Source organism: Lipophrys pholis (assembly GCF_963383615.2).
Source record: "Lipophrys pholis genome assembly, chromosome: 18".
NCBI classification, from domain to species: Eukaryota; Metazoa; Chordata; class Actinopteri; order Blenniiformes; family Blenniidae; genus Lipophrys; species Lipophrys pholis.
The window spans coordinates 23859650-23874564 of record NC_137646.1 but is presented as its reverse complement, the minus strand read 5'-3'; the positions used below and the strand labels follow the sequence as shown (position 1 = coordinate 23874564).

General features: G+C 41.6%; 2 protein-coding genes across 2 annotated transcripts; both read left to right on the top strand.

Moving 5' to 3' along the window:
* LOC308123502 (thioredoxin-like) lies at positions 1-3524 on the top strand. The gene is made up of 5 exons (XM_080486019.1): positions 1-252; positions 1787-1882; positions 2085-2156; positions 2442-2507; positions 3272-3524. The coding sequence occupies exons 1-5, from the start codon at positions 223-225 to the stop codon at positions 3344-3346; spliced, it is 339 nt and encodes a 112-aa protein (XP_080342145.1). The 5' UTR covers positions 1-222; the 3' UTR covers positions 3347-3524.
* A 1182-nt stretch (positions 3525-4706) lies between these two features.
* Positions 4707-14913, top strand: txnb (thioredoxin b). Its single transcript, XM_080486732.1, has 11 exons — positions 4707-4774; positions 5973-6077; positions 6785-6850; positions 7093-7158; positions 7411-7426; positions 7913-7977; positions 10835-10915; positions 13081-13185; positions 13407-13472; positions 14085-14150; positions 14589-14913. Exons 1-11 carry the CDS (start codon positions 4751-4753, stop codon positions 14649-14651), a joined length of 723 nt encoding a protein of 240 aa, XP_080342858.1. The 5' UTR covers positions 4707-4750; the 3' UTR covers positions 14652-14913.
* Positions 14914-14915: the final 2 nt, after the last annotated feature.

Below are 14915 nucleotides of genomic sequence, written 5' to 3'. Positions count from 1 at the left end.
GGACAACACCTTGCATGATGGACAGCTGAAACATTTAGGCGAGGGCGTGCCTTTACCTTACAAAGTCTTTATTGGCACTAATTGTTCTCGTTCAGGGTGTTGGTGGGGCGATAGGGTTGGGTACCTTCACACATCAGCCGTACAAAACTGGTGCGTCTGCTTCGATCGGAACCATTTTCCAACCCGCAGCACGTCGTACTGACTCGGACCTCTCACTGCAACATGTCGACAGCTCTGCTGGTACAAAGTCAGGTGAGTCGACTCAGATTCTGTGCTTCTACGACACATTCAGAGACGTTTTATCTGCACATCCTGTGCAGCTCAAATAGTTCTTCTCCTCCTCTTTTTTTTTTCGGCGCCTCTCTGTGTTGGAGTTGTCTCTCTGAGCGATCGTATCGTGGACATTTTACTAAAGCGTGAATTCACTCATTTACATTTCCTTTTGCGACTGAATGTGTTTCTTGTTTGCACAAGTTTAGTGTTTTGCACCAAACCTCGTATTGTGAAAACTGTAGCAGACTCCTACTCGTTTTCCGATGTTTCTAAAGAATTGTAGACACCGAGAGAATGACCCAGTCTGCTTATTTATATCCGTGGCAGCAGTATTTTACAAGGCGTCAAACATTCATGAAGGTATTCACATTTGTACGACATTCCAACGTTGGTTAAACTCACAAACGGCGATAATGAGGCGCCATGAAAACACAGTAATTACCTGTCGTCGGTGAGAACCGGACCTGCAAGTGTGCATCCGGGATCTGCCGGAGGGCTAATTAAAAGGGCGAGGTCCGCACGGTTGGCACAACAAAGAGAGAGTCGTCGTTGGGCGTCAGGCGAAGCGGCAGACCGGTTTGAGATCAGGTTGGCCTTGGCGGTGGAAAAGCACCGTTTTTTGCGTTTTCGTTCCAGAAAGGTGTCCGCCTTTACACGGCGATGCTTTGAGAATGATGTCCGTTCATGCAGGAATGGCAGAAACCATGGAAACGGTGTCGCTTTCATGTCCGGCCACTAGTGGGCGCTGTCGGTTGTTTTCCTAACGGAAACCACACACACACACACACGTGATCGATGCGCTATCAACATTAAGAAATGTTCACGGACACTCGTATGGACAGAAGATCAAGTTGGATTGTTATTCCGGAAACTATTTGCTACGGCGGTGGTGAGCATGTGCAGAAGCAGCGTTTCACAAAAGTAGTTTTTTCCCCCGTTTCCAGGGAAAAACAAAACGCAACAAAAGTTTTCCAGTTTAACTTGAATAGGCTATCGCGTGAACGGGGCTAAAGCGTCACATTCACACGGAAGAGCAAATTCAGGGTCACAGAATAGCCTCAAGTGCATGTTTTTGGACTGCGGACCCCCCCCCCCCCGCCCCCCCTCCCCCACCTGCACAGGGAGAACATGCAAACTCAACACAGAAACGCCCCCATTATATTTTCACTGTAAGGCGAGATTGTCCACCCTACACTTCTATATGGAGCTAAAATTTCGGTTAAATTTCATTTAATTACACTTGAGAAACTAAAAACTGCAAAGTAAAGACAGTGTTTGAATGTGCATTAAACTTTTGGTTTACAGATTTAAATCTTAAATATGCAGTAACCTGATGGGGTGGGATTAAATAAGTTTGGGTTTTTTTTGGGTGTGATGAATCTAATGTTCTATGTGGCATAACTTTGTTTCTGTGTCTAACAAATTCATTAAAATATAAATGTGTTTTACTTCTACTAAAGCAAAGTGCATAAAAACCTTAAATGTGTTTGTTTGTTTGTTTGTTTGTGTGCAGGCCGATTTCGTCCAACAACTGGCTGATGCCGGAGACAAGCCAGTGGTGGTGGGCTTCACTTCCATGTCGTGCATCAAGTTTGCCACCATGTATTCAGTAAGTGGACGAATGTGACCAACGCAAAAGAGAGCCGGTCACGTTCAGCCGCATCCGGATGCGAGGCGTTGTTGTGTCAGAGCCTCAGAGATCTGAAGGACGTCGCAACGCATCGACGCGCTCGTCTTGTTTCTTTTTTTTTTTTTTTTAACGTGATAAATGTCCTCGTGTGTTGACGCTCAGTCACTTTACTTTGTTGCAGCAAGTGGTGTCGGGGTTACCGTCTACAATGGTGTTCCTGCTGGTGATGGTGAATACTGGAGATGCTGCCAAGGTATGGATGGATGGATGGATGGACGGATGGATGGATGGATGGATGGATGAGCACACAACATATCAAAGTTGAATTAATTTATCCTTAACTAGAAGAATTTGGGTGCAGAAATGATCTGTATCAGTTTATTTTCCATCACGTTCATACGATTGACACCAGATTTATCTATAATATTAACAAAATAAAAACAGCAGCTTATTTAGGTTTATTTTCTATCAAGTATGTGTGAGTCTCGCTCCTCTTTTTCTTTTCAATCATCATCATCTTGTGTTTTTTTTTTTGAAGGAAATTGCTGATACTAATGGAGCTGGAGCCCCGCCCTCATTCCTGTACTTCCAGAACAACAAGAAGGTCGGTGAAGTCAGACACAAGAGATGGGGGCAGGACTCTCTCTTTCTCCGCCTGCTCTATTGTTCTCCACTCGTCTGACGTGTCGCTTCAGTCAAACTAAAACTAATTTGGTCTTTTGAGGGCAACAATGAGCCTCATGCAAGATGCCAGATGTCTAAACACAAGTTCTCCAGATGTATTCATTAATGGAAATAAGTATAATTAAATGTATAAACAGCTGCGGAGGAGGAGAGTCGGGACGACTCAGTCTGTGAAGCTGCCTAACAAGCCGGATTTGCATCATATTTGTTGGTATTTTTGTAAAAATGTACAGATAAAACACGAAAAGTTTTTGTTTTTACAATTTCCAATCTCTTTACTTTCCATTTTTTTGTCAATCTTACATGTGTCACGGTTTAAATAAAGGATTTCAGCTTAGAAAATCTAACAGCATCCATCACGTGTTAAAAATATATAAATACGGATTATGTATCGGTCGCAAAAACCAACGAAATAACTCATAATACAACTTTTATGAGTTAGCTCATCAGATAACCTGTTTTAGATACTTCGTAAATTGATTAATGGTTTTTAAGAGAAAGCAATGTGTGCGAGTTCATTACAAAAAAATTCAACAGCACCCACTAGTGGCCTCACGCGAAAACGACACCGTTTTTACCCGTTTCCATGGAAACGGACGCCGTGTGAATGCAAAACTTCACTGCGCCTCCGGGTGTCCCAGACGTTTTTTTTTTTTTTAAACTTTTGTTTCTCTGGTTTCCCAGGTGACCAGTTTCTCCAGCCCCGAGGCGCAGAAGGTCATGGACATGCTGGAGGAGAAAGTGAAGGAATGCCAGTAGGACGATCCCACACGAAGGGGAATATTAGAGACGGTCGTCTCAAAGCTCAGCGTCTCCGTTGTCCGACCTGGCAGCCGCTGTCAATTTAAAAAAATAAAAATAAAAAAAAGGTTTTTCACTAATTATTTCACCTCCAGAGAACTAGTGTGGCAGATTTAATAAAAGATGAACGACAGAAGGTTGCGTGTGACTTTTCAATGGAACTTGTTGGTTTGGTGGCTGAGCAGTGTTTCGCCTCTCTGCTGCCTTCTCACGGGGGGGGGGGGGGGGGGGGGATTCAACGAGACACAATAGAATGAAATATATTTGAGTATAAATATTGTGCGGATGCAGTTTTTTCGCTAACTTTAAATACACTTAATGTCTTCAAAAAGCCATATTTGTGCTTTTTTTTTTTGCAAATAACACACTTTTAAGTTTCTTTTATCGCTCTATTTTTACCTTATTGTCTTTTTTTGCTTTAGCTGCGTCTTAATTGATAATTTAACGGTTAAAAGATTCTATTTTTCTAGTTTAACTCAGTTCTGCTCAATATTTAAAATTCCTTCACGAAAAAAAATCAACATGTGGCTTTAATAATCTAATATCTAATAATAATAATCTACTCTTGATCAAATTCCTAATTCGTTTTAATTCATTAGTGTAATATGCACAGAGTTTGTGCACAGTGGAGAAAAGTCAAAGCTCAATCTAAACTTGTGAGATGAGCGTTCATTTTCATTTTATCCCGGTTGCTCGTCCACCTCGTGTGATCCAGTCAGAAGCAACGGAAGAGCCAGAAAATGTGAAATGTCCTTGTTTCCTGACGGTACAAATCCCTCATTTTTCTTTTTTTGTAGAAGAAAATTTAAAAAAGACAACTAGAACATGAAATAAGTATTTCGTTTTTTTAATAATACATCTATGGGACTGCTGCATTTATCATAAAAAACTAAGAAAATTAGCCCTATTCACAAAAAGTACTTCAAATCAACATATCTATTTTTAACCATACAACCACTTAATGTAGAAAGTCACATGTTGTGTATTTATATCTAAATAACACACTTTATTGGAATACAATAGTAGTCAGTGACGTATTGGCGAATTGTAATTAGGATTTCAGGTTAAAAAAAAAAAGCAGTTATTTATGTACTTTTAATGCAACTTTGAACGACACTTAAAATGCTCAATTTGCACGCCCAAGCATGACAAAGCGATAAAATCCAACCGAGCAAAATGACCGATCCTGCGGAGGATCAACTCGCCCAACAACAACAAGGAAGTCTTCTTTCATTCTGTTCTGTTGTGTAACTTGACACACCGGTTATTTAGATAAGAGGCGTGTCCGCTTCACTTCTGGTATTTAAAAACCTGCTCTGCTTCCACGACACACACAGGCTCCGTCTCTCTGCCGCTGCAATCATGGTTCGGATGATAAAGACTTTGGTGAGTTTTCTCTTGTCTGTCGTTCATCCTGCACTTCAACAGACGTGAGTTTGGGTTTATTTTGTTGGTGGGGCTGCGGCGCAGAGGCCACACGTTTGGGGATTCTTACTTCAGCGGACGTGTTGACAGATCACACGAGCGCTTGGCCGATCCCACAGCGCATCTGGAGTGAAGCTTCCACAAAATTATATATTATTAAGCATTTAACTTATATTTACACATCAGAGCCATCTTTAACAAGATTTATCTTTAGGATAAAATGTTGGAAAATTGCTAAAAACCACTAAGAACGGGAAAATAAGGACAAAATGGCTTTAAAAAAAATGAAATTACGAAAATTTCTAAAAGAAGAAATAGAGAAAAAACATGGAAGACTGCTTAAACGAGTGCAAGAACTGTTAAAATGATCTCTCTATTCTATCTCTATTTTATCACTTAAACATGCAGAAATGCAGGATTTTTGCACAAATAACGATCCTTTTATTTTGTGCAGTGCAATCGGTAGATCGTGCAAATCGCCCAAAAGCGCTTCAAATATGCATTCACTGATATTTGTTGATACAGAATCAGATTTATTTGGACTTCAGATTTGCCAGAGTCCTGTATTTTCAGTTGATATGTTTGTTCTCGTGATCCTGCAAGTCCTCACTCAGGGCACACAGATCCCTCACCTGAGGCAAACTGGGTTATACTTTGAAATGTGGATTAATGAAGCCGGAAATAATGCTTCTTATGATCCTTCAGTGTTCCAGAGGTGTTCCAAACTTAAACTGCATCAACACTTAACCACAAAAAGCTAATCCAAGTTATTTAATTTTCGACATGGGACTGTTGTAAACGGGGAGAAGCAAAGCTGCAAACTCCAATGTCACCTGTGACGGTATACAGGAAGCCAGGAGGGAGGGGCTCATGGCCAAAAACAGGAATGCTGCTGTCACAGGTTGAAACAACACAATGAAAAAAAGGTCACATCACAGAGGAGCCCTGTCATATTTCCATTTAATCTTCCACTGAATCGGAGGAGGAATGATCAGGAAGCTCCACTCCCAGGGAGCTTAAGGAAGGAGGAGCAGCAGCAGAAACACTCAGTGAGATTCTGCTTTCGTACGGCGGCGTTGATAAAGACTCCAGCTCAGAGTTACAACGCAGGACGTGTTGCAGTCTAACCCGAATAAGAGAACCCGTCTGTTCCCTGTAGGACGAGTTCAAGGCTGCCCTGCAGGAATCCGGGGGCAAACTGGTGGTGGTGGACTTCACGGCGCAGTGGTGTGGCCCCTGCAAGAGGATCGGCCCACATTTTGAGGTCAGTGCGCGACCACAGCGCTGAGCGTCTCCCGAACGGCGCGGAAAAACCAAAAGAAGTGTGAAGGCCGGTGTGTTTCTGGAGAAGCAAACAGGCAGTGAAACCGAGTCGGTCCTTTCCTGCGTTGCTCAAAGGAAGCAAGGTCGTGTCGTAAAGAGCGGCGGTCGGTTACGTCACGGGACCGTTTTGTCTTGCTGGTGAATTGTGATGCGACTGAAGATCTTGGTTGTTAAACTAAAGGAAATAAAGGTCATTGTTTCCAGGGTAAATCTCTATTTTACACGGGAAAACTGTCGTTGAGTTTTGGGCGTTTGGAGTCACTGAGAGTGTATTTAAAAAAAAATGTATTAAAAAAAAATACAAACGGCTCCTAAGGTAGAAATTTAAAAAAAAAAAAAAAAGAAAAGAAAAAAAATCCGACTCCGTCACCATGGAAGCGGGGGAAAACACCACTTTTTGAAAAAACTCAGACTTTGTCTCGTTCTCTGTTGCACGTGTGCGGACCAGCGCCCTCTAGTGGCCCGACATGAGAACCACAGCGTTTTCAGCCGTTCTGCCGTTTCACATAAAACAGACGTCGTTTTCAAAACGCGTTTTCCACTCGACGCGTTGTCGTGTAAACGGAGACGTATCGCGGTATTTTCGCGTCGGGAGACATTAAAGTCACGGAATCTTTTCGACTGATTGGTTTTTGATTTTCACCACAGGAATTCTCAAAAGATCCCGCCAACGTGAACGTGGTTTTCCTGAAGGTGGACGTCGACGAGGCCTCTGTAAGTTTTGCATTCAGGGTGCTGCAATATAAAAGATGGCGGAATGAGGGGGGGACGCTTCCAAACAGCTTGTAATTATAAAGATACGAGTGGACCTTAAAACGCGTCTATGAATTATAGAATTAAATGTGTGTTGAAAATTTCAACAAGTATATCGTGGAAACGTGGCGTTTGTTGTTCTTATGTGAGTTTTTAAGCTGAATTTACGTCTAAAACGTTCTAAAAACCTTTTCTTTTCTCAGGAAGTGGCTCAACACTGTGGGATTCACGCCATGCCCACGTTCATATTTTACAAGAACGGACAGGAGGTAAGTCATCGCAGACGAGAAGGTGGGGAAAACACGACTTACATGACGAAGCTCACAGGAAGGGGAGGAAAACAATTTTGTGGTGAAATTATTCAGTTTGTGACTGTGTGGGAGTTAGAAGAAAGTGTGGCTTTAAAGGCGGGTGGAGACGGAGAGCGACCATATTTAGTAACTTCCTGTCTCAACCAAACTGCAGTTATTATTTTTTGCTTTGATTTTAAACGTAATACTCTTGTTTCTCTTCTATTTCAGGTCAAACAATTCTCTGGTGCCAACTTGGGCCAACTTAAAAGTACCATAGAAAGCCTCAAATAGCGGCTGAGAACTCGGCCACATTGTGGGAACGTCCCACGGTGGAAGTCCGGTGGAAGGAAAAAAAAAAAATCCACATTCGCTGCCTGGAAGTTAAACCTTTCAGGTCTTCTGTCGTCGTCATGGTAACCCACTGTGTCAATTCGACCGTCCAAACAAGGACAGATGTCAACTTCTTGTGAAGGGATTATCTGTCCTCCTGACAATATTGTGTGTTCAGCAAGGTGGCTTTAATAAACTAATAAAAACTGAAATGTGTGTAATTTTCTGAGATTTTATGCTGCAGTCGATTGATAACGGCTGCCCATCAAATGGGAAACAAGAGGTAAGTTTCCCTTGTCTAAGGCCTCGCCATGGGTTCACAGTAGCTGCCTGAATTTCAAACACTTGATTAGTGATTAGTCGACTCACTCAACCGGTTTTTCACCGTCTCTCACTGCAGTGCCTCCACCGCACCCGGCACGTCTGCCGAAGGCGTTTTACATCCGAACTGAAACGAGGCTTCAGGCGATGAGACCGATGAAGAGTCCCTGATGGCGTCGACACACTGGGGGATTTCTTCTGGGTTCACAGCTCGACACACTGTACGACATGACGTCCACTGTGTGCCCGTCGCAGGGTGAAATCGCAGGCCTGCGATCTACGTGAGTCAACGTGAATGAATAAATTAATCTACATGAACGAATGAAAGGTTGATTTTCGTTATAGTTACAGTGCAAAACTTTACTTTTGTGCATTCAGTGCTTAAAACAGAAAAAACTAAACATAACAGAAGTAATACGGAATAAGTTATTCTCCTTAATTGTTTCTGATTTCAATCATTTCTCATTGTAACAATTCATTATTTTACATTTTAAGGGGTTTTTTTTAAGCACAACAGAGATTTACACAATTTTAAGTCCATTCCATAACATGACTCCCAGAAATTAAACACTCTATATTGAGCATTGGTTCTCAAACTACCTCCTTCATGGACACTCACATCCTCTGAAATTAGAATTTTTTTTCTCTTAATTAAATTTTTTTTTTGGAATACCGGTGGGAAGACTTTTATTTTTCAGTCGAAATAATATTTCGAATGTTTTTACGTCTAAAATATGTACATATTTTACGGTGCACTCTTCTATATATAGTTTATTAATGTTTTCCAGATAGGAAGCTTTAATTGATTAATAAAACATATATGATAAGGAGTTTAAAGTTTGTTAAAAAATAAAATAAAATAAGAGCGAATGAAAACAGACAGCGTCTCCAAACTGTAGAAAAAACGTTATAATGCTCTTACCTTTACTTATAAATGAAGTTAATGATCCTTCTGGACAAAAATCCCTTGGATTTTCACCTCCTGCTGCGATTGAAAGTCAAGTTTAAAAGATATAATCCTGGAAAAAGTAGAGTTTGTAAACATGATTTCGTTCGAGGTTTCTTCCTCTGCAGCTGCAGCGTAAAGAGTCTGTGGACTCACGAGCGCCCCCTGCCACGAGGCAGAAGAACTGCCTTCTTCTTCTCTCATTAAGGGGTTGCAAACAGCTTTCAGGTGCATACCGCCACCTAGTGTACATGACTGTGTGGCGCCAAACGTCCACCTTTATAGTCTGCCTATTAAACGCGTCTCTCCCGGAGGATTAAACAAAGTCTTCCTGACATCACACACTTCTGTTCTGAGAATACCTGCCAAGCTCGAGCCCCGCTGTGCTGCTCTGACCTCCCCTTGAAGCCTCTTTCTTCCTGATGCATATTTTACACAGTGTCTTATTGTTCCACACTCTCTTTCACACCACATCTCTCACACTCGTCACGTTTGTGAATATTTTGAGATAATTGTAGTAAACTGTTCTTAAGTATTCACTCGTTCTCTCACCCACGTCACTCAGACTCCTGACACTGGAGCTCAGACAGAGGGACGTGGTGGCAGAAAGAGACTGTGTCTCTGTAAAACACTTTCCTACTGTTATATGGAAAGATACTCATAAAGTATGTAATTTAATCTGATGAATGAAAAGTTGAAAATGAAACAAATGCCAGCGTTCATCGTGTACTAATACGTTTTAGCCACTAGATGGCGACAATGTCCCAGTACATTATTTTAGAATAGAATAGAATAGAATAGAATAGAAACACTTGATCCAAGAAGGAAATACTTTCATTTATTTTCTGAGATTGTAATCTAACTCTTTTAATTACATTTGAAAGTCACAAAACATAGTTTTTAGATTTTCTTTCTGCTTTGGGAAAAAGCTTTTAAAGTCTTATTGACACTATTCTCAGTGTTTATTGTGGGAATAGTATAGCAGTAATGGAAAAATATGTTTGAAACAATGAACTTCTCTGTAGAGTTTGTGACACGGAGGGAGTTATGATTTCATAGATCAAACGTAAACCTTAAAAAAAAAAATGGTTTCACCAGGTGTATAATTTATAAATGTGGCGTGAGTTATTTTTAGCTTTAGGATGCAATAACTGGCAGGAAAGGGATTATTATTCATGTAGGAATCTGTGCAAATTATTTTCAATAAATTTAGAGAAGTGAAGAAAGGGGAGTAGAAATATAGAGTCATTCATTCATTCATTCATTCCTTTGTTTGTGGCGCAGGGTCCATTATAAACACACATCTCTACAATATATTTAAACAAGGTGATTGAGAATCTTAATCTTAAAAATTCAAGATTATAGAAAATAAAAATAAAAAAAGGAAGCATGATTTTGAAGATTTTAAGGTTTACTTGGACTAAAAATATAAGCTTCATCACTAAAAAGGGCATTAAATGTAAAACTTTCAAAGCATGAATGGATAAATTTAAAACAAAGGTGGTGATGCGACGTGATGACGTCAGGTCACGTCGAGCACGTTACATTTGGACATCATTTACGGTAAATGGAGAATTTGTCGAGTCATTGTGACTCGAATATCATTTCTTAATTGACACTTCCAAGCAATCGAATTTATTTTTTACATATATTTTAATCGGTTTTTGTATACGACGAACTGATAAAATACAGTTTTTGCACGTTAAATCGAGATACTTTGATGCTTTCAATATAACGAAAACACCCAAAGTAACCCCAAAAAAAGAGAAAACGGTAAAATCGAACATCCGGTTTCTTTCAAAATAAACAGCCTTGGTTAAAGAAAGCATAGATTTGCCTAATTAATATGAGATACACGCGTAAATAAAGACAATACATCTGCGTAAAGACGCAGAACACAAACACAGTCATCAAATTGATGGAATTTACCGTGGTTTTTAATCCCTGCTCTAATGCCCGGGTGCGCCTTTAATGTTGTACATCGATGGTGAAACCCCGTGTCTGTTTCCGGTTAACTTGACGTGATTAAAAACGTGGCGTGCGCGCGTCTAGTAGGGCATTCCCTGTCTGCTCAGTTACATCAGCGTCGCTCCTTCTCCTACAAACCTTAAAATGGTCCGCGAGGTGGAAAACCTGGTGAGTTTTCTGCTGTTTTCCATCATTTATCTCAATATTTCCTCACGAGCGGTCATTATTGCAACGGCGGGCTCCCGCCGCTGCCTCGCGCGGCCAGGGCTGCGCGCGCCTCTCGTGACTCCTCCATGTTAACGGGAGCCCTATTCTCCTCCAGTTTCCAGACTTTTGCTCTTATAACTTCACATTTTTAAACGTTTGGAATCTCCCGTTGCATCTCGGCGTTCGAGCCGCCCGCGCGACGCCAGCTTCACCGTGGAAAACAAAAGGTCGATGGCGCTTACCCGTGCGTGGGACTGTTGGTGGACTTTGTGCCGCTGACACTTTAAATTAACCTCAATAAAACACCCGCAGCACTTCGAATATTCACATCGAATAAAGTAACGTCACATTACAAGTAAATCTCGTTTTAGTCATGAATGAGGCGGATATTTGCTGGAATGTTTAGAAGACGACGCTGAAGTTGGCCTCTGCTTCGATCAGTCAAAACTTATTGCCTCAATCTATATTTAAATTTTACCTTTTTTTTAAATCTCCATAATGCAGGTTGATCAGATATTTTTAAACACACGTTTGTCTATATTTTCTAAGTGTAAATTGTAATTTCATCGCATTTTGTGTTTGTCTTTTAAATACAAAGTGTAATTGAACGGGGGTAAATAAATTCCCACAATTTGATGAAACCAGTGAACGTCTCACACTTTCAATTAATTCACTTAATTTGAGATTTTTTTTTTAGCATTTTGTTAATTTCTGTCGTATTTCAAATAGGACATTTACTCAGATCGTGTGTTTTTCCTTAATTAACGTGTTTTTAAAAGAAATAAAACTTTTAAGTGATTGAGGTGTTTAAAAACGCGCATTGGACCAGGTGCAGATTAGAACCTGAGGAAGCTGGTGTGGATTATCCAATCTAGGCCACCTTTTGTATCAAAATATCTTTTTATGTGGATAAACGTGCTCTTCTGGTTTGGACCGTTGCAGATAACCTGATTACACTAACAGACGCCTATCAGATTTGGACTGGAGACTAAATATTTACTTTAAATACTTGTTGAGATTAACATGTCATTTATCTGTTTGATCGCTAAATGATTGTGGACTTAGACTCGTCAATCAAGTCTGCTTGTGTGGAGCCTGTTTACCACTGTTAAACACCACGTTTAATGACGTTTGGATAATGTATAATGTATTTGACCTTAAACAAACTGCATGATCACTTATGAAAAGGTGGCTTGTAAGAGTTTCATGTAATAAAGCTGAAAATGGCAACGTCAGATTGTACGATGTTTAATTTATTGGGCTTGCATGGTGTCGGGAGGATTTGCTAAAAGTAATATTTAAAGCGGGGCAACTCAAAACGAGTTTTCACTCAGCGAGGATTCAAGTTGCAGAAACAACAAATGTGTTGCTCAGTTTTCACTCAACTTTTCCTTTGACTCATAAACCGGGTGGTAACTTGAGTGCAGGCATGGATTGGCTTAACACTACGCACAGTACTACAGTACTGCAGTACTGTGTGCACACTGCGATTATAGAAAACCTTTTTATCGGACTGCGCCTTGTATTTCTGTTCGGGTAAATCAAGGGCAATAGGAAGAGCACGGTTTATAAGGAAATTAATATAATCTATGTTTACATATCGCGCAGCCATAATGTTTTTATTTTTTTATCGTACAATAAATCAGTCGGCAAGATGCTGCAAAGACTAATTATCTTGACGTTCAACGTCTGCACAGTAAAATTAACAGCTTTTGGTTTAAACTGAAATATATATGTGGCTCAGATTCTCGTTTCAATGCTGCACGGCTTTGTTATCCCACCTAAATGGAGATAAACCTCGTTTTTTTTATTTATGTTTTGTTTGGATTTAGTTTCTCTCTGAGGGGCGTAAATACTCGGGTTCAACAGATAATTATATAATTAATCGATGTGGCGTTCGCGACCAAATCCAAGCCAGAGAACGAGCTAAAATATCGACCAACTGAGTGGCACAACAAGACACGCTGTGGGAAATGAGAAACGTCCGGAGGTGTTTTCAGGAAATGTCGGGGAATTTCGCTCAACACACCATCTGGTGGTTCAGACCGGTATTGCAAGTTCAACCTGGCCGGAGGAGGGTTTGGCGGACATCGGGTGATGGATCTTTCTTTCTGTTCCTGCTTCAGGACGACTTCCAGTCCATCCTGAAGGAAGCTGGGACCAAGCTGGTGGTGGTGGACTTCACCGCCACGTGGTGCGGCCCCTGCAAACAGATCGCCCCCAAGTTCGAGGTGGGAGTGGTAGCGTAGTGCGATGGGCGTGAATACACGCTGATCCTCAAAGGCTGTTTGGTGAAATGAGCTTTAGCGCAGCCGCTTCCACCTTCCAGACATAATTGTGGGAAGAAAATCGTTATTTCTCAGTGTGTCTGATTATTAAATGTTGACGTTGGTTCCGACCAGCGGCGCCGGAGCAGCAGCGTGTCCTAACACTTCATCTCACTTTCTTGCAGGAAATGGCCAACAACCCCGAGAACGCAAACGTGGTCTTCATTAAAGTGGACGTAGACGAGGCCGAGGTGGGTGTGGGGGTGGGTGTGGGAGGGTGTGTGTGTCCTGTAACTGGATAACTAGCGAGTGTAAACGAGCTGACATGTCCACCCGACCAGTTCAGTTTTATTCAGACGGAGGCGTGAAGAAGAGGAGTTTCAGTCGCTGATGGGGGGCGTCGCTGTGTCAGTAATACTGCAAACTATTTGGAAAATCCCGTTTCAGTGGGGGGAGGGGCTAGAGAGGGGGCAGTGTGTGGTCATGTGACGAGTCCCAAAGGTTTAGTTTTGTGTGTTGCTGCCATCAGAGCGACTCGCTCCACGATGGCGTCGGTTCTGAACCCTGTTCCTGAGCAAGTTCACGTACTGGAAATCAAACTATAGGACGCGACTTGTAGTCTGTCCTGCCGACCACGTGGACGTGAGAACAAACTCCGGCAGTTTGAGCTCCCGTCCGATTCAGATGCAGACGTAACGGACAGAATAAATCAGATTAACGGGTCTCCGGGCTTTAAGAGTCAATCTGAGTTCTCAGCAGAAATCGGTAACGATTGGATTTCTAGTTTGTTTTAAATGTGTATTTTGCTGAGTCACTGCATAGTAACAGTGTTTTGGGTTTTTTTTCCCTGTCCTGTTTTCCAGGATGTGAGCAGTCACTGTGGAATCAGCTGCATGCCAACGTTCCACTTCTATAAGAATGGACAGAAGGTACACACACACACACACCTTTTTTTTTTTTTTTTCAACTGCTGCTCTTCATGAACTCACTGCTGTCTGTTTTAATATTTAACTACATTACTTTATGGAATTTGAGCAATAAAAAAAAGAACTGAGTAACTACTACACTGCCATATATTATAGTTTCGTTTTGTAATAAAGTTACTAACGTAGAAAGTAAAACGGGAGAATGTGATTATCACACTTAAAATTCCCAGCGATTCTCGAAACTTTAGTTTATTGGTCGAGAATTAACTGGCACAACAGTCAAGTTTAGTGATGCATGCGTCATTATGTATTTAACAGGAAGTGGAATTTTAACCTTTCGCCGACAGTCTTAAGTATTTGATTAAAAGCTTTTAAGGCGTCTGTGCGTTTTCTCGGGGTTACTGTCTCTTTAAAAACTCAGTTTCTCCTCCCGTCTTTCAGGTGGCCGAGTTCTCCGGCGCCAACGTAGCCCAGCTGAAAGAAAAGGTGGAGCAACTGAGATAATGACGAGTCGGTGATGAATCCACACCCCTTCCTCCCACCCCCACCCACATGGTAGAAGCAGTGTCCCTCCCCCCACCCCCACCCCCCCGTACAGGAGCGTCTGTCTGCTCGCCTTCACACACAGGAAGTAACTTATTCCCCTCCTGGTGGACTGGACCAATCGTCCCCGTTCGCTCCAAACATCTCATTTTTAACCCGCTTCGCCCCCGAACGTCTTCGTTCTGTGTTCCGACCAGGTGGATTTAATAAATGACGTACTCCCAA

Coding starts and splice junctions, on each gene's coding strand:
- LOC308123502 (XM_080486019.1), top strand. CDS start 223: ATGTCGACAGCTCTGCTGGTACAAAGTCAG. Junction 1,883..2,084: donor AGTTTGCCACCATGTATTCA/GTAAGTGGACGA, acceptor ACTTTGTTGCAG/CAAGTGGTGTCGGGGTTACC. Junction 2,157..2,441: donor ATACTGGAGATGCTGCCAAG/GTATGGATGGAT, acceptor TTTTTTTTGAAG/GAAATTGCTGATACTAATGG.
- txnb (XM_080486732.1), top strand. CDS start 4,751: ATGGTTCGGATGATAAAGACTTTG. Junction 6,078..6,784: donor GGATCGGCCCACATTTTGAG/GTCAGTGCGCGA, acceptor TTTTCACCACAG/GAATTCTCAAAAGATCCCGC. Junction 6,851..7,092: donor TGGACGTCGACGAGGCCTCT/GTAAGTTTTGCA, acceptor TTCTTTTCTCAG/GAAGTGGCTCAACACTGTGG.